At 41.9% G+C, this 18,439-nt stretch overlaps 1 protein-coding gene and 1 long non-coding RNA gene across 2 annotated transcripts; both read left to right on the forward strand.

The window, feature by feature from the left end:
- The first annotated feature begins 3,400 nt into the window (after positions 1–3,400).
- On the forward strand, positions 3,401–6,221 carry LOC307231479. Its single transcript, XR_013844204.1, has 2 exons — positions 3,401–3,634; positions 5,724–6,221. It is a non-coding gene; the product is annotated as an uncharacterized lncRNA (long non-coding RNA).
- Positions 6,222–6,987: 766 nt separating this feature from the next.
- rassf8a (Ras association domain family member 8a) lies at positions 6,988–17,998 on the forward strand (the record flags this gene model as incomplete). Its single annotated transcript, XM_080002811.1, has 6 exons — positions 6,988–7,051; positions 13,958–14,159; positions 15,530–16,329; positions 17,304–17,501; positions 17,651–17,804; positions 17,949–17,998. The coding sequence occupies exons 2-6, from the start codon at positions 14,057–14,059 to the stop codon at positions 17,996–17,998; spliced, it is 1,305 nt and encodes a 434-aa protein (XP_079858937.1). The 5' UTR covers positions 6,988–7,051; positions 13,958–14,056.
- Positions 17,999–18,439: the final 441 nt, after the last annotated feature.

Below are 18,439 nucleotides of genomic sequence, written 5' to 3' on the forward strand. Positions count from 1 at the left end.
CGCTTGAAAAGGGCTAATTCATATCGGCCGGTTACAGAACCGACCGGGACGTGATTCATTTGATTTGACGTGAAAGTGTGTTCCAATCGTTCACATTTGGTGCGTTCGTGCTTGTGGACGCGATTTTTTTTTTTTAACTATGTAGGGTCACATGGTGCCGGTTCCAGGACACATCCCTCCCGGGCCGGCGCGGCGTGTGCTGCGTAGGGGGCGCCTCCACTATATATAGGCTCTAAATATAACCGGGACGCTCGGGCGTCACTTCCAGACCAGGAAGTGATCTGGCCCCGCCCCTCAGCCCCGCGCGCCCGCTCGTCGCTCGCGGAAACATCCACTGTAAGATGGCGACAAGCTGAGCTGACGTCATCCGTATGGAAGCGCCCATGTCCCGCGTTTTTGGTGGCGTTTACGTTGTGATACGATTGCGTTCTAATTCAGTGTTGTCTTATCCCGGCCTTGCACCACAGCAATGGAATGAACAAATAAATAAACGGGCATTGTTCCAACACCAAGCCTTATTATTCTGTTGTTAAAATATCTTAGCTATGACTGACTGTCCTTGTTGTTGTTCTTGTTGACACGATTAGTTCTACAGTAAATTGTTGCATTGACATATTGCACTGACAGATAAAAAAAAGTATATATTTATTCATATATATATATATATATATATATACTTGTATATATATATTTTAATTTTGACTTATTGCAAATCGTTGAAAAATGTATGCTTTCTTTCTTAACGACGTGTTAGTGCAATATGTAAAAATAAATAAATAAACAAACAAAAACAAACAAATAAGTTATATTTCTATATTTAGAGTATACAGTATATATATATATTTTGTTTTTTTCTTCTTGACGATGTGTTGTGTGCAATATGTCAATACAACGACTAACTGTAGAACAAATTAATTTGTATGATATGTAAAACTTGTATACTGTATGGTTGAATTTAGAAACAGGCGCTCCAATGGTTGATGTCTGCTTTGATTGTTTCGAACGTCTCCTGTAAGCCAGTGTCACACAGTGTTGGTTGGTTTCTCACTAAGATGACCCAAAACGTATGACGCCAATTACGATGGAGTTAAGCTGTAGAAAACCGACAATATGTACATCGTTACACCGTTATAAAAATCCCCATTCAGCTGTATAATTACTTCGTCATATAATTTATTCTTATAGTTTATTTATATGATATATTAACAGTTTACATGATGTGAAATATCTGCATGAATTAATCCTTTTTCTAAAATTGATCATTACAAAAACATTTTCTATTCTACCTATGTCAAAGTGCACTAATAAATTCCAAGTTCAAATTCAAGTTCAAGAGATTATTTGTCACATACATATACATGGGGTCATACATACATGCAGTGAAATGTCATGACACCCGCTGAATACGCACAATAAGCTCTATAAGCTCTAAAATACTAAAAACACTTAAAAACACTAAAATGTGCGTAATCGACCCGAGGTGCTCGCGCACAATCGCGATTCTGGCTTCTATAATTATGTAATAGTATTAATTGTCTGTGTTGTGTTGAATTTACATTGAAATCCTCCTAAATGAAACTTGTAGTTTTACATTATGGTCATGATAAAAACAGCTTTCATATACAAACACCGCACTATTACGAAGTGTTTGGAACAGTGTTTTAAAAAACAAAAGAGGAGAGCACAAGTTGACAAAAACCCCTTTCTGACACTCCTTCTTTACTCAAAGCAACTGTATATTTTGAAATGCAATTCCTATACCATGAATGTAAGCATTGGAAGCACAACGGTTTGTTGTAAGTTACTTTTAAATATATTGATCCATCTGAACACAGCCTTGAAGGCCAATCCTGCACCAAACACAACAGCCACTTGGGGGCAGTGTTTTTTTTTTTTTTACTTTCATTCCCTGGATTACAGCAGAACATTTTTGAACGTGCTTCATAAACACATCTAGCATTTCAAACATTCCAGAAATCTTTTGCAAATTCTCTTTTGCAATCGGTGTGACTGAGTTGGCTTTTTTTTAAACCACTCTTCTAACACAATGCATTACAACACGCTTTGTGGTAAAAAAAAACGCAGAGAAAAGATAGTAGTTCACTTTTTTTTTTAATCATTTTTTAAATGGTCCCCCTTACCTGTAGGGTGCTAGATATGTGATACTTACCTTGAATACTTTGATTAATTGAATACAAACAAATACAAAATAAATATTACAGAAATATCTCACACTTTCTTTTAACAAATATTCATCAGTTTCATGACATTTTTCTTAGAATGATTTAGAATACAATAGTTTGTATGAAGGCAGTAGTATATTTGGTTTAAAATATAGTAATCAGGCTTCCTTTTTCATATCTGTGATTTGTGATCTGTGTCCCTGCCACTTGTACACTCATTCATTCACCCCAGTAAATATTCTGTATTTATTTATCCATCATTACTATGTGCACACGCTCTTGAATATGTCATGTGCCTGTTGCACACATTGTAAATACTGTTTATTACAGATCCTACTTAGGGTATGTAAATATTGTACTTAAATTTAGCTCACTTTTCTTTTACTTACCTTTACATTTTGCTATGTGTTCTGTGGGAACTGAGTATCTGACAACAGAGTCACATTCCTTCCCAAGTAACCGTTACTTGGCCAATAAAGTCAAATCCTGTCTTTACATACTGTTTTTATTATTATTACAATTTATTTATTTCTGCCATAAGACATCAGAATCAGAATGAGCTTCATTCGCCAAGTATGTACACATACATACAAGGAATTTGACTCTTTAGCTTTCTCTCAACGTACAAACATGGACTAGACATACAGTACAGCTGAAACAAAGACAACAAGCTAAAACATAAACATTTAACTACTATATACAGATGTATGTGTGTATATATATATATATATATATCATTTAACTACTATATACAGATGTATGTGTGTGTGTATATATATATATATATATATATATATATATATATATATATATATATATATATATATATATAATGTTATACATATATAAATATATATATGTATACACATAAAAACGACAGCAGTGACATTTTAGCAAAACATGGAAATAATTAAATCAATTTGTTTCACTTAATTGACATAAGTTAAGATACGTTAAATAAATAAATAAAGTTAAATAAGAAGGGACCTATCACCAAAATAAAGCAACAATTATCATAAATCATCATCAATGATGAAACTATACACACATATTTCCCCCGAAACATTTTTATGGCATTTTCCAAACGGAGTGAAGGGCCCAGCCGCAGACCTCTCTCCTGGGGCCCCGTAGTTCTGCGAGCCAATGGGGTTTGAGAACGGCCCAAGTTCCGCGTTTTTGACTCCGCCCACGGCTTCTCGTTCTGCGAGCCAGTGGGTTTGGGGGTGAGCGGCGGGCTTCCCGCAGCGGCCAGGGCGTGAGCCTCTTACCAGTCCAGCAAAATGTGCCCCTGAACCAAACTGAGGCGAGAAACGAGCAGTGCACGTTCTGAATCTTCACGTATATTAGATCTGCGGGGGCTCGTTTAAAAGTTCGTTCCGACTTTCGTGGCCGTTATTCAAGCTTGTGGGGGACACCGGCGCAAAGCAGCCAAGCCCCCAACGACTACACGTGTAAGTAACGTAAGTCTTAATACTACTTTCATTTCATCCAATATGAGAATGACGCTGACAATGTATTCATAGTTAGAATAAACATCTTGTTGAAAATGCATTCACGGCTCGGATTGATAGCCTATTGGCTTACTACAGCAATTTCCCACAGAGTTTAGCGAGTTAGCTGAGATTAGCTGGCAGTTTACCGCATACAGCCTGAGGCAGCTCATTAGCTTTCCAACAAATGCTGTTGTGGTTAACTTACGACGTGTGATTAGCAACTAACTATATAACTAAAACGCCATACGCTTTTCTTTCTCGTTTTCTTGATTGTTATTGTTATTGTTATTGTCAGGGGGCAGACCGCAGGACTGGAATTCTACTGATTTTGCTCGGATTTGAATCCTGGGTTTTTCCGGCTAAAAGTAGTTAGAACACCGCAACCGCAGTACCCACGGTCATGGTTGAGGTCTCGTTAGAACCGGGACATTTCCGACGTAATGTTCGATGTACATTTGGAGCAGGAATGAGGGGGAAAACGAATTTTGCCGGAAGTAGAAGAACGTGTCGCGATTTGATTAGATTCAGGAGCGTGGCGCTTTGTGACATCATCATCAGCTGAAGTTGCATAAATCCAAGCCTCTCCTCTCGGAAGTCATTCGCATCCAGCAGCAGATGCTGCTGGCAACTCGGAAAAAGTGTAACTTGTGCTGCGTTTCACAAAACTCCGAAAACGATCAGCTACAGAAGGCGCACACCGCGGGAAGTTTTGATCATTTTCACAATAATATCTTCCATGATAATGAGGAGAAACTTATGAGATTTAAATTTAAGAACACGAACAACCAGTCATACAAACATGTGTTAAGGACGAATCCTTGACTTTCAGTGACTCGGTCAGAGAGCGTCCCTCGATTTGCTCCAAATGTCCCTGCATATAATCCCAGAGCGCAGATTCTGGAACTTTTGCGGCTATTCTCAGACAACAATGATGATTATATATTTAAATGTCTATAATGTATATTTATTAGAGGCGTCACAATTTGAAGTCGAAAATTGTTCTAAATGCGTGTTTAATTTCGAACTTGAAAATCACAAGCAGGTTTGCGAATCTCCACGTACTTTTGTGGGTAATATTGTCCGACATGGTTGCCATATTGGGGCGGTCAAGATCCGCAGGTAAACAGATGCAGCGTGCGCTGGGGCGGGGCCCTCCACTGAATCGACTGCGGCTCACCCAGCCACGAACCGACTTGGAGTTGGGTGAGCTGCGGTCAACTATGCGGAGGGGTCCTCTGCGTCATATCCCTCAACTTACACTGCACTCGGGCTGTAGGAACTTAATTTGAATATAATTTGAATATTACAAAAAAACAAAGTTCTATATAATTTGATCCAGTTTGTCGCACCATGAACACACATTACAAGGAAATATTTTTGGTAACAGTGTGCAAAGTCCACGTCGGGCAGTGACGCCGGAGCCCTCCGGCGAGTTTCCCTCTCCTCCGGCGTTTCGGGAGAGTGCACTGCCTTTGACAAGAATGTCCTGTAATTCCAAAGATGTGGTGATGAAAATGGGAAATAAACCCAAACATCGGGACGGAATGTTCTCTAGTGCAGAGGTTCCCAACCACCGGCTCGCGGACTGTACCGGGCCGTGGGGTATTTGCCATCGGATCTGCTCCACAGCAGCAGCAGGAAACAGAGTAAATTAAATACATCGAGAGTTTTTATATGCTTTGTTTGGAGAAAACATCGCTCTGATTGGAGCTGCAGGTAGACATTTTTCCTTTTACTGCCAACAAAAACAGCATCCATTTTTCTGCGCTGATTTTGGAGAGTAACTTAAAAGTAGTGTTATATGTGACTTATTGTTTATTATTTTAAGTCTAGTTTTGCTAAAGCGCTTAACTGTTTAGGTGTGTTGTTTAAATATTCTCATATTTATTATTTATTATTTTTATTACGTATTAAAATAAAGTGAGTTGTTGAAATAAAATGAATGTTATATGAAAATGTTGTAATCGAGAAAAAAAATAGGTTGGTGACAAATGCTGTAGAACTGTTTCTATGGATCACTGTAAGAGGACTTGTTTTTGTCTTGTAGACCATGGCAAGAGCACACTCCTGGGAGCTGAGTGGGTGAGAAACAACCTCCACCAGCTCAAAGGGAAAGTAAATGAACCTCCCTATCTCCTGTTGGGATCAAGACATCAAAAGGAAGTCGAAGGAAAAAAGTACTTGAAGCAAACAATGAAGAATGTCAGGAGTTGATGGAGAATTTTTTTTTTTCTTGAGTTTGAACGTCAAGATGACTGTGATTTGTTCATGTCTGAAGTCAGACACTCTTGACATTTGCATGTGTACAAGCTTAAGTTAACATGTACATTGAAATCTTCAGGGGTCCAGGCACCGCAGGTGCTGAAACCCATTGTATTTGTAAGGCTTATTCTTATTCTCAGCAAAAATATGCGCAGCTCAGAAACCCTCCAGAAGTCCCAGAGCAACCACATTGTTAATATGCCCTGATTTTGGAAATGTTACGAAGACGGAAGAAAGATAAGCCTATTATGTAATGGTGGAATAAATATGTTTGGAACCATAAGCCGACCCATTATGTTGCGAATGTTTTCTCTTTTTCAAGGTGTGCTTGGACTGCTACCATCACTGCCTGCTGCTACACTGCAATTTGTATTTCTTTTAATCTGATTGGTTTTGCAGAACGGGAGTGACTATTATCAGTGTAATGGAAGTTTGTGGAGCTTCAGAGCTCATATTTGTCAATTGTAGGTTGAAATGATTGAAAAAGGAGGAAGAACAATCTTTATTTGTCACACAGCACACCACACTACAACACATGCACGCACACACACACACATGCACATGCTTTGGATGGTGGCCGGTGAAATGAGGCCTCTGCGTTTAACCCATCCTGGCTTGTCCTTCCTCGGGGGGCACAGTGGGCATATCCATCCATCGCTAATATATTAATGATATGAATACATGGGTATTTCTTTTTGCGCTGCAGTAATTATTTTAATAACGAATATTGGCATATTTTAATAATTGTAATATATTACAGTGTGTGTATATATACAGTCTTCATATATTTATAATTCGATTTGAAATGTATAGTTTTTTTACAATACAATTTTGTGAACTATGACCTGGCAATTGACTCCTGAAAGAAAGTATAGTAACATCCTCCGACCAGCGGGGGTCGATAATACGCGCATGAGAGGGGCCTGAGGAGGGAGGCCCGAGGAGGGAGGTCCCCCGCTGGACCCTTTTTGGAGGGTGCGCTGCAGCTTTAAATGATCCCACAATGCCTTGCGGTGTCCCAGTTCCGTTGTATTTACTAGCAGCAGTAACGGAGCGCACGGGCTGGTTTTCCGCAGCTCCGTCGGACCGCGGACCCGCTCCAAACTTCCCGAGGTAACGGACCCGTCGCCGACGCCTCCTTTGACGCTGTGTACGTTTCGCTTTCCGCCTGTTTCGATTCTGGAGACAGTTGCACTTTTGTCCAGGCCGTGGGAGCGGTTTATATACTGTGTGGCGACGGGGGAGAAGAAGTAATTAGCGGAATTCCTTCCTCTACCTGTGTTTTCTCCTCAACTTCTCTCCGGTCAGGGAGCGGTGAGTGGACTCAAAGGGGGGGAAAAAAACATACAAAATGAAGCCCATTGGGCCTGGGTGTTCTTAAGAACACTTATAAATATATATCTACACTTTTTACAATGAACCGTTTTTGTTTTCTTCTGTGAACTAGGTTAAAATTCAGCATCACAATCAGTATCCGCAAGCTATGTAGTCAAAGCGGTTCCCGAACTGGGGTCCGCGCCCCCCTAGGGGGTCCCTCGCAAGTAGATGTCAATTGTATTTTTTTTTTTTTTTAGTTTTACATTGTCACATGTATTTTATATTTGTTTCAAAAGCTGTAGCTTCATATCCCATCTATATTTATATCCACAGCCAATACTAGCACCACTTTGCCCCTGCCACAGCCTTTTAAGTTATTCTGTGCATAGAATACTTTTTGTGTATTCTGTATATATTTATATTTATTTTATATATATATATATATATATATATATATTTTTTTTTTTTTTTTTTTTAGACTGTTAAGCTGTTTGTGCTAATTGTCTGCACAGAAATGCATCAACCCTTACCAACGCCGAATAAACAGATTGTGATATGAACTCTACCTTAGTAATAATGGTGAGTTGTTGTTATTGTTGTTGTGTTGGATTTATACTTCCTGCCAGAAATGTTTGGATTCCATGTCAAACCACACCACAGTTTATTAGGGAGAGATAAAGTATGTACAACTTTTTTTTGTGGGGGTGGGGTCCTCAGCCAGAGCTTAGTCTGCCAAGGGAGGCCCTGCCATTAAAAAAAAAACAAAAAAAAAAAACGTTTTTGGAATCCCTGGTCCAAGGCACTATCCATAAACAAAACAGCAATGTTGAGAGATACTTGAAGTAATTCTCACCCAAACAAGACAAACTATTGTCGCATCTTGACATGTATCAAATCTGCTGTTCATTAAGTCGTACTGATGTGTTCCGGGCCTGCTGGCAGTTCAAAGCTGGCTTGGGAGCAGTGGATATGGCACTGGAACAAAGGAGGCATTATTGCTGCTAAACGTGCCGCCCAGATGTTGTAATTCCTGCCAGCACTGACCCCAGGACTGGGGGAGGCTGCTCCACAGTCTAATAGTTTAATATCAGATGGACAGAAGCTGCTCCAGGGACCCCGGAGGGTGAGGGTGGTGCTTGGAGCCTGGCCGAGCAAGAGTTTAATCCCTGGCTTTTTAGATCCAACCCGTTGGAGTAGTACACTTATTACGAGGGAATGCAGTGCTCCTCTCAGGTATTTAAAATGTCTGGGTGTCTTGGCGACAGACTTTCCCCAATGGATTTAATTCTTCTCTTCTGGAATATGGCTGTGTTGCGTATCCTTGGTCATATTTCTGCGTTTTTAGAAATTAATAAAATACAGAACTTTATCCAGTGAATATACTTTTTATCTCAATTAAAGTAAGGGTGGTTGAAGAAATGGCTAATTTTGTAAGCCATTTATTATCAATTAATTTGCCATTCATTGTCAATTACCCAAATACATAAGACTTGACAATAATGTGATCAAGAAACAGATTTACCCTAGAGGATGCTTGCGTGGTATTGTTACAAAACATTCAGTTTGGTTTTTTTTTGTTTCGTTTTGTTTTTGGCGGGGGGTTTACAACCAAATAAATAACGTGGTACATTGCACATTCATTCATGTTATTATTATTTTTTTCTTTTTGGTCTTTGTTCAGAAATGTAATCTAACAATGCTCATTAGAGCCAACTATCTTTTGTTTATTCATTAGTATGGTTGCAGCATCCTGTTGTTTGCCATAACAACAATATGCTGATTTTGAGAATTTCCTATCCAAGTTAAGTTTCCTTCATATTGGCCAATGTAAATGTTGTTGGATAGCCACTGTGAAAGTCATCTAATTGAGCCTCCTTGTTGTTAAACTATAACCTAATATCAGACTGTGAAGAGACGCATATCTTCCTTATCTTAAAGACACAGCTCAATGCATTGTCAATGGCCAGGAATGCGTAGCCTGGGTGTTATCTGTAGGCACACTACAGGATCAACGTCCATCTCTCGTGCTCGCTCTTGTAATCCTATGAAGTGTTCATGCTTGTCAAGGTAGAATGGCTTTACAGACTGGGGGGTATGAAAGTTCTAAGCCCTCTACCACTGAGGTTCCACATACCACCATGTTTTGTATTATGCCACCCCAAACTTTTTATTGTTTTTCTATAGGAATAGTGCTTCACGGTAATCTAGCATGAATTTTAAATTGTTCTTTTTTCCCTCCTATTTTGCTCCAAGTAAGTTACCACCAGCGCCACCACAATAAACCAGCATCTGTCTTTGGCTGCTCTCTGAGATGTATTTCACATGAGATCTGTTACCAATTAGAGTGGAGTATAAACTGCTAGTAATTACATGTTGCGCTACAGGAAGTACAATTTGAATTAAAGTTTGGTCAGAAATAGACACGGAAGTTTTAGGCACCAGTAAAACACCCTAATTATCCAACAGTCTGTAAAAGTTAGCTGCATTTTATCAGTGAGGACTTTCTTATTCATGTCAGAATACTTATTTTGTTGTATTTGCGCTAGTGGTCGACTGATATGGGTTTTTCAGCGGCCGATGCCGATATTTACAGAGCAGGGCTATCTATCTATCTATCTATCTATCTATCTATCTATCTAAACACAACAATTTAATAATAACAAATGACACAATTGCCGAACTTAAATGAACATTTATTTATTACTGTTATTGTCTGCATTGTCTCTGTTATGTTAAGTAGACCTGCACTCTGTCTGCAGTGCATTTATTTTAAATGAAAAATGTGTCATGTAAATAAATGTCCAAGCAAGCTGCACAAAGTTAAGATAAAAAATAACTTAAAGTATTTGTTATTTATTCCCCATTTGTGCCAGTTAAAATATTTTAACTTTTTGCCGTCCTCCGCTATGGAATTACGGCCGGATGTTATGTAGCTAGAAAGCGAGGAGCCGACTCTACTGGACATGTCTGCACGTGGAGTTGCTGTTTTCTTTGGAATATCACACTTCAATGGCTTTAAAAAAAAGTGGATTTATATAAACGTTTTTTTTTCTTTCTATTTATCAATTGCATGAAGGATGTTTGATGCTTGTAGCAAGGAAGCGGTCTGGTCTGATGATAAAGTTGCGGCTCCGGGTTATTACTTGTATAAATTCTTATATATAATAACAGACACTGAATAATTGATTTTCATATATTTGTAACATATAATATTTATATAATCCATACCGTAGGGCAAATTCATACCGGTATAGTTTCTATACCATTTGTACCAACTGCAGACATTTTGTTTATCGGCCTTGTGAGCGCAGGTATCGGTCAATGCCGATTATCTCAAAGTGAGATATATTGGCCCAGTTAATCAGCCGACCACTAATTGACGCCATAGAACTTTCACCAAGACTTTCTGACTTGTGGCCAAAGTGGTTCTGTTGTTTCTCATTACAGTGAACAATGTTATGCTGAAGAGCGAGGGTGTAATAATGTCCCAGTTTATTTCTGCTAGATCCTAAGAATTGTTGAAAATTTTATAACTGAGCTGTACATGCCCAGAAGACGCATTGCAAAGACGGATGCAAATCCTCACACAGCTGTACTTGATAAAAGTCTGTCTGTGGGAGTGAGCTGTTCACTAGAGATGACACGATACTGCTTTTCTTTCATTTTTATACAGAATCCGAGTACAGATGATCTACCAATATCAATTTCATGTTTACAACTAGTAACTTTAAATTAGCTACTGTTATTTATGCACTTCCCTTAATATTGCCATCTGAAAGTACCACTGCTCTCTACCTTACAGGAAGAAGTACACAGCCAACCACACAACCATGACTTGTACAAAGCTGACGTCTCGTTTTGTTCAGTTAAAACATTTTCACAAAAAAAGTAATTTAATGTGCAAATTTGTGATTAAAAAAAAATGGTAGTATTTCAAGCCAAAATATATACTCTTGTCATCACGTGGCCTACCTTACCTTTCTTTATGATTTCACAAAAAGTGTTATTGTGATATTTCAGGATAGATTTGTTAGGATTAGATCGTATTTGTGCTCCCCACCCACCCACCCAATCCTTCATTTTTTTATTTTTTTTGCTGGTATCTCCCCAATACCGATGCTGGGTATTGGATTGGTGCCATCCCATCCCTACTGTTTCCATTTTTGCACGAAGACCCAAAGTAGCATATGGCAGGTTGTTTACAACTGCCTGTTCAAGCCTTGTCACACCAAGCTTGTCATGGATTGGGTCTGTTTGCTGAGGATACATGTACCGTGCCGCCATCACCCAGTGTTTCAGAGCAAGCCTCTACTGAGGGCTTTTCCACACAGTCCCGAGAAAGGAATCCTGGTAGAATGGCTCAAAACCAGCTTCTTCACCGATGTCGGATTAAAACTAATAAGAGAAATACACAAACTTGTGAGGACTTCAAAGTCTGTCAATTTTTATGATTTCTCTGCATCTCTATTTCTCAGCGGCATTGAAGTAGAACACCCATATTTGAACCATCCTCTATATCATGGAATGCATCCCTGGCATGAGCCTCGCTGCAGAAGATCAGGGAATGGGCACCTTCCCAGGTTGGCACTGTTGGAGAAAAAGAAAGGGGTTTGCAGAGCTACAAATGGCGTTCTGCCCAGTACCACTGTGCTAGCATCAACCTGCATCATCAATCATGCACAGCACCAACAAGCTGTTGGGGTTTTCTTTTGTTGGCTTAACGATAAATATGAATGTTGGCCTTTGTTTACATATGGCTCTTGGAAATGCCATTCTAAAATACCTTCACTACCTGCTCATGTATGCACAATGGGCATTTGGTTACTGTTTGGTTTTACTACGATGCTACAATATACAATCTAATCTAATCTGGTCTAATCTAATGCTAGCCTTCTGTGCCCCTTTACAGTTACTTCTTTAATTGTTTTAATGAAATATTCCACTGGGCAACATTATCCAATACATTGCTGAGTAGTCGTACTATCAACTTAAGGTAATTACCCAGTACCCTTAACACTGTTTAGAGTCAGATACATAATCCAGTCCTGTCTTCTTGCTTACCTACCATGTACAGGTTTTTTGTCAAAAACCCTTGGAAAAAGATTAAACAAAATTGTGACCGTGCTTTGGGTCACTGCAGAGAAATGTTGCTTCGTCTGCTTTGTGGATGACTTGTCCCCCACTCCATCCTTCAGCCCTTACTGCCATTTAAGGGTAATCTGGATGAAGGACAAACTCACTTTCTAACCAGCTGTAAATGTGCCCAGAATGGAGGGCTCAACAGCCACGTTAGAGGCAAAACCAGACATTTGTGCACATAGACAACTTCATATACCCTATTGTTATTCTATTTTTTATTATTATTCCGCCACTTTTTCAACATCACCGTGTTCCCACTAGTCGCTTTTTGCGCAATTCGACACATTCATAGACATTGATCCCACACACAAACGCACAAAAACAAAATCGGAAGAAAAGTTTAGCAGGGCTTAGAGGCTTTCAGAAGCCTTTAAGCCCTGATAACATCTTTTGATTTAGCTTTGCGAATTTGATCTTTAATGTCCTTAGTCTACCATGTGAAGCCAAACCTTGGAGTGGGACACAGCACAAGCTGTGCTGGTGAAATTGAGAATGTGGATGGGGAATTGGAGGGATGGTGTGGGATGGTGTGGGATGGTGTGGGGTGGTGTGGGGTGGTGTGGGGTGGTGTGCGATGGGAAGAGTTTAACTGAGCGCTGCGACTGTTCAGCCCTAACGGGGTAACATTAAAGAACGAAGAACCTTAATGAACTCAAAATGGACGGCGCTAAAGACATAATAGATTTGTAAGGACATCTTGTCAGACAATATTCAATTGTACAAGTATGTGAATAAGCAATGTACCCGATGTAAGCAACAAAGATCTTTGTTGTAGGCATATGTTGAAAATTTGGAAATGTATCCAAATTAACAAAGTAAAGTATACTCGTTTTCAAATTTTATTTTAGAAGCAAGCTTTTAGACTTATCACCATAACAATGTTTTTGTATTTATTATTCTACTTTTGAATTTCCCACACAAATCTTAATTGCCATCGGGGATTAACCTTGCCTTGACACTGTGTGTGTGTGTGTGTGTGTGTGTGTGTGTGTGTGTGTGTGTGTGTGTGTGTGTGTGTGTGTGTGTGTGTGTGTGTGTGTGTGTGTGTGTGTGTCAAAAGCAAGACCCTCTCAATTCCGTCTGTTTTATACTCTATTCTCCTTCTCTGTTTTGTTAATATATCCAACCTTCTCTGTTTCCCTCACTTTTCCTGTCCTTTCCCCCCCTTGCCTTACTTCATCTTCCTTCCTTTTCTTGACTGCTTTCACGTGGTCTTTTATACAAAAGCAGGAACTTGGCTCCAGAGTTTCTCTTCCTGCCCCCAATAGACATGTACCTATTCTCAGAAATGGACAGAAAAACGGTGTAATGTCCAGCTGGTCTCAGCGTGCCAATGTCTGCAGATGTTTGTTTCTTGCTCAACCAGTTGAATTAAAAAATAAATCAAAAGGCAATTTGTTCACCAGACCTTTTTTCTATACCTTTTTGTTTGAATGCTTCTCTTTCCTCGTACTACTTATTTTGCTATGAACTTAACTCTTCTTTTTTCTGAAAGCTATGAGCCAAATAGTACATAGGACCTTGAGCGATTCCTGACCAAGGCTTCCTGTTTTTCCTTTCCAGGAAGGTGCCCAGAGGCGCTGCAGCTGTCCCACACTGCTGGAGCCTTCAGGAATCATGGGCCCGATCCACTGCAATCGGCCAATTAGTGCCTAACCCAAAATGGAGCTGAAGGTCTGGGTGGACGGGGTCCAGAGGGTTGTCTGTGGGGTCACCGAGGCAACTACCTGCCATGAAGTGGTCATCGCTCTGGCCCAGGCGATAGGTAGGCAAGCCGCTAAAGGGAAGCGGGATGCGGCACCACAAGCTCTCTTACCAGTTCTTTAGCATGCTCACTCAAGGCATCAAGAACAGTAATATCGATTTTGTTTTTCATAAAGGTTTTTATGAACAATTTATTTTTTTTATGACAATTGCAGTGAAAGAAGAAGAAGCACTAGGTGCAAAATTGCAATTCTTAACACGGGAATTTTAGATGCGTAACCATTTAAATATTAATTTTGTAATGAGATGCAGCATCGAATCTATCTCATCAATTGTCCTTCTACCTACTACAAAATAATGTATTCTTGTTAACAAATTAATCTCAAAATTAAAAAAATACAGTATAATAATACTAATACAATTCTGCATGGATCATGATTTATACCATTGTTACTTTGGATATAACTGACACGTGGACACCTGAGTTAATGGAAATTAGACTTCACAACTAACAGCAGAAAGAAATGGAGATCATGTCGGCAAGATATTGGTTTCTATCTACATCTGACGGGATGTTTCAGGTTTATAAAGCTTATCATGCAGTAGATCATCGACTTCCAACATGAACGTGGGCACGACTTTCCACGGCACCTCATAACTGAAAGTGAGCCCCAATTAAGGAGAACATGTTTGTGCCTTCCTCCTCCATATAAAGCTCCTGCTGGGATGGCGTTGCCGACATAGGCTGTTTTTAGAGCCTGCATGGATCTAAAGCCCTCCCCTCTCCCATATGGCCCCTTCACCAAAGAGAGTAGCGGAGCAGACTGTATTGACATCACTTTCCACATAGGAGGGAAAGTCTGACTCATCCCTCCTTCTCCTGCCAAGTCGGGGAATCAGCCCCACCGAGCCCCTTCCTCACTCGTCTGTTTTTCTTTCTTTCTAGAAGAACATGTACACAGCCTTCTGAAATTCTGATGCTGGTACCAATTGGGTAATTCAAGGCTTTGATATTTTCGTATTTCTGTTTTGAGATGCTGAGGCTGGGGCTTCACTTAGGCTCCTCTAAAACTCCAAGTAAAATTGGTAATCGAATCACTTTCATTGTAAATAGCCTTAAGCAAAATTATATGTAAGTGATATCTACTTTTCAGTACCTAAAGCAAGAGTCCCTACTGAAATCTACTGGAAAATGCCACTATAGGTGGAATTGGAGTGGATTTTATCATTGCAGAAAGATAAAATAAACAAACAGATTTTAACCTAAAGGACTACAAGGCTCATATATACAGTGCATTTTTTATTTATTTATTTTTTGCGAAAAATGTGTTTTAATTTCACTTGGACTTTAAACCTAGCCATAACTATCACCATCACAAGCCAGTTACATGCCCGTGGATGAGCATGTCTTTGTACTGTCTTTCTTGCAAGGTCGCACTGGGAGATACACTCTCGTGGAGAAATGGCGGGACACAGAGCGCCACCTCGCCCCGAATGAGAGTCCCGTGGCTTCTCTCAACACGTGGGGCCAGTATGCCGGCGATGTCCAGCTGATCCTGCTCCGTACGGGTCCCTCTCTGACTGAACGGCCCCCCTCAGAAGGGCCCCCTCTGCGGGGGCCTGAACGTGGCTTGCACCGACAGAGCCTCCCTCCGCTCGCGAAGCTGCGGCACCCCAACGACCGTTGCCTGCGACGCCGCGAGCCACGCCGCAAGTCCCTGACTTTCACAGGTGGACCCCGGGGCCTCAGGGACATCCTGAGCGGAGGGAGGATCGGGGAGGCCGAGGCCAAACGGAGGCTCTTCCTGGGAAGCAGCGGGAACCATCACCATGCGGCGGCGCCCACAGACACTGCGTCGCCTGGCATCTGGGCCTGCCGCATGGAGGACCTGGTCCGCCTGGTGGGTCTGCAGAGAGAGACCCTCAACGTGCTGGAGAAGAGGCTGGAGGCCTACGAGGCCGAGCTGCAGGCCTGGGGGGAGGGACGAGGAGGGCGGGCCGGAGGCTGTGCAGGGGACGCGGGCGGAGGCGGGGGGCTGATGGAGGAGATACTGAGGCTGGAGAGGCGCCTGAGAAAGAACGAGGTGGAGATGGAGGAGGAGGAGTTCTGGGCAAGCGAGCTGCAGATCGAGCTGGAGAGCGAGCGGCAGCTGGAGGACCGGCTGCAGGAGCTGCGAGACCGTCTGCAGGGCTGCGAGCTGGACATCGAGGAGAAGATGGTGCTGGTGCAGGTGTGCTGCTCTGGAGGACTAGGAAGAGGGCGGAGTCATGGGGCTAGAGTCTTATCACAGTCTTTTCATGTATTTGTGAAAGGAGAGATCAACAGATAGCATTCTTACCTGAGAGCTGGTTTTTAATCACTTCTTGTGTTATTGTGATATGTGATATTTAGCGTATGTTTCTTAGATTGATATAAGAAGTGTGGCGTCTTATTCCTTCTCCAATCACTGCCATTGCCATCAGAATCAGTCTCGAAATATAGACCTGACTAAAAGGACGCAGTAGGACCCCGTGCAAAACTGTTGCACTGGCTGTGGAGGGTCATTTGACCAGTGCGTCGCCGAAAAAGACCAAACCCGGAACCAGCCTATCTGTCACCTCACCTAAATATTGAAGTTGTTTTGTAATGAAGCTCAAGTTTTGTATTGCTGCCCCCCCCCCCCCCCCCCCCCCCCCCCCACACACACACACACACACACACACAATGTATCTGATAAATGACTATCAATTATTTATAAGGGAACTATTTTCTCACTTATTTCAACAAAGAAGCTCTGTTAACAATCTCAAACACGTACCTGGACAAAGAATCCCTTCCATCAATAATTGATAGACTGCATTGTACACCGGAGGCCTTTTGTGATATTTTAATAAGGCGCATGTTTTTCAGACTTTGTTTGCTAAGGCAATAGAAGTGAATGGAGAATTGAGAGGGGGGCGGGGGGTGGTGGGAACGCTCTTTTTCCATACAGACTCGTCAGCAATTTCTGGTAAAAATAGGCAGCGTATGGATTTATATCCAGGAATGGAATATATGACGTCAGATGTTCCAGTTCCACAAAGATTCATGGAGGACATTTCAATGAATCCCGCACTAACAAAGCTGATCAGGATCGATGGGCATCAATCATGTCAATGCTTACTGTAGCCGTGGGCATTATGTGAGTTTTAAAATATTGACAAAACTATCTACCGTGTCTGTCAGGGAGTGGAAGCCGGCCTGGAAGAGGAGCGGCTGCAGAGGGAGAGGCAGGTGACCCAGTGGGTGAGCGAGGCTGAGGCCCGGTCCCAGGTCCTCCGGGCAAAAGGGGAACTGAAGGCCCAGGAGAGGCAGGCGGTGCAGCTGGAGAGCAGCTGCCGGGCGGTGGACCGCTCGCTGGGGCAGAGCAGCAAGAGGCTGCAGGTGAAAGTCACCCTCCTTTTCCGTCTGCGGTCTTTTCCGTCACCACCTTTTAAAACTCGGCCGCCCGGCCGCATCAAATATCTTTGTGTCTCGCCCGTGCCTGTTTCCTCAAGGTTCACTCTCTAACGCCTCGTGTTGTTTCCGCGAAGGACATGCAGCACGAGCTGGAGCAGCTGACCAAGGAGCTGAGGCAGGTTAACCTGCAGCAGTTCATCCAGCAGACGGGCACCAAGGTCACGGTGCTGCCGGCCGAGCCCGCCGACGACGTTGACGGTGGCGCCGTTAGCACCGGTTCCGGCGCAGGTAATCTACTGTTAATGCACGCTCAAAGAGGATTTCTCCATCATGATTTATTAAGCCCTGTGTTAATGCACATGCATGTGTTGCACTGCAACGTGTATGGGATGTGCTCACATGGCTCATCTGTATTACTGAGATGAATTACAGGTCGGGGGCTGACCTTCAAGGAGGAGTGCCACATGGTCCAACTAAATTAAACCAATCTGGTTCTTTCCAAGTAAATATCCCAAGGAAATGCGCTCTGTTGGTGGATAAATGTTAGTCTTTGAATCGAATTTACACAGGCAATGAGCGCTGTGCCTTTTTTCACTGAAGGGCAGCTCGCCGAACAGTTTATCTGTGCATTAGACAAGTCATTTAGCCTCGCCAAGGCCTTTCTAGTTATTTTCGACCTCGTGTCTGGCAGCCTGCTGGGAGAGAAATTACCCAGCTCAGTGTGTGTTTGTGTTTTAGCGGGAGACGGAGTGAGGGAGAGTTAGGAAGGGGGGGTGGAAGGAAAAATGGAGAGAGGGAGTATAATACACCCCCCCCCCCCCCCCATTGGCACTTATGGTCTCCATGCCAACGGCTGCCTGGATACAGGCAGGCTTGTGTCATTCAGTGACCGTAGCTCTCATTGTCTCTCTCTCTCCCTCCCT

The sequence above is a fragment of the Zeus faber genome, assembly GCF_960531495.2.
Source record: "Zeus faber genome assembly, chromosome: 6".
Taxonomy (NCBI): Eukaryota; Metazoa; Chordata; class Actinopteri; order Zeiformes; family Zeidae; genus Zeus; species Zeus faber.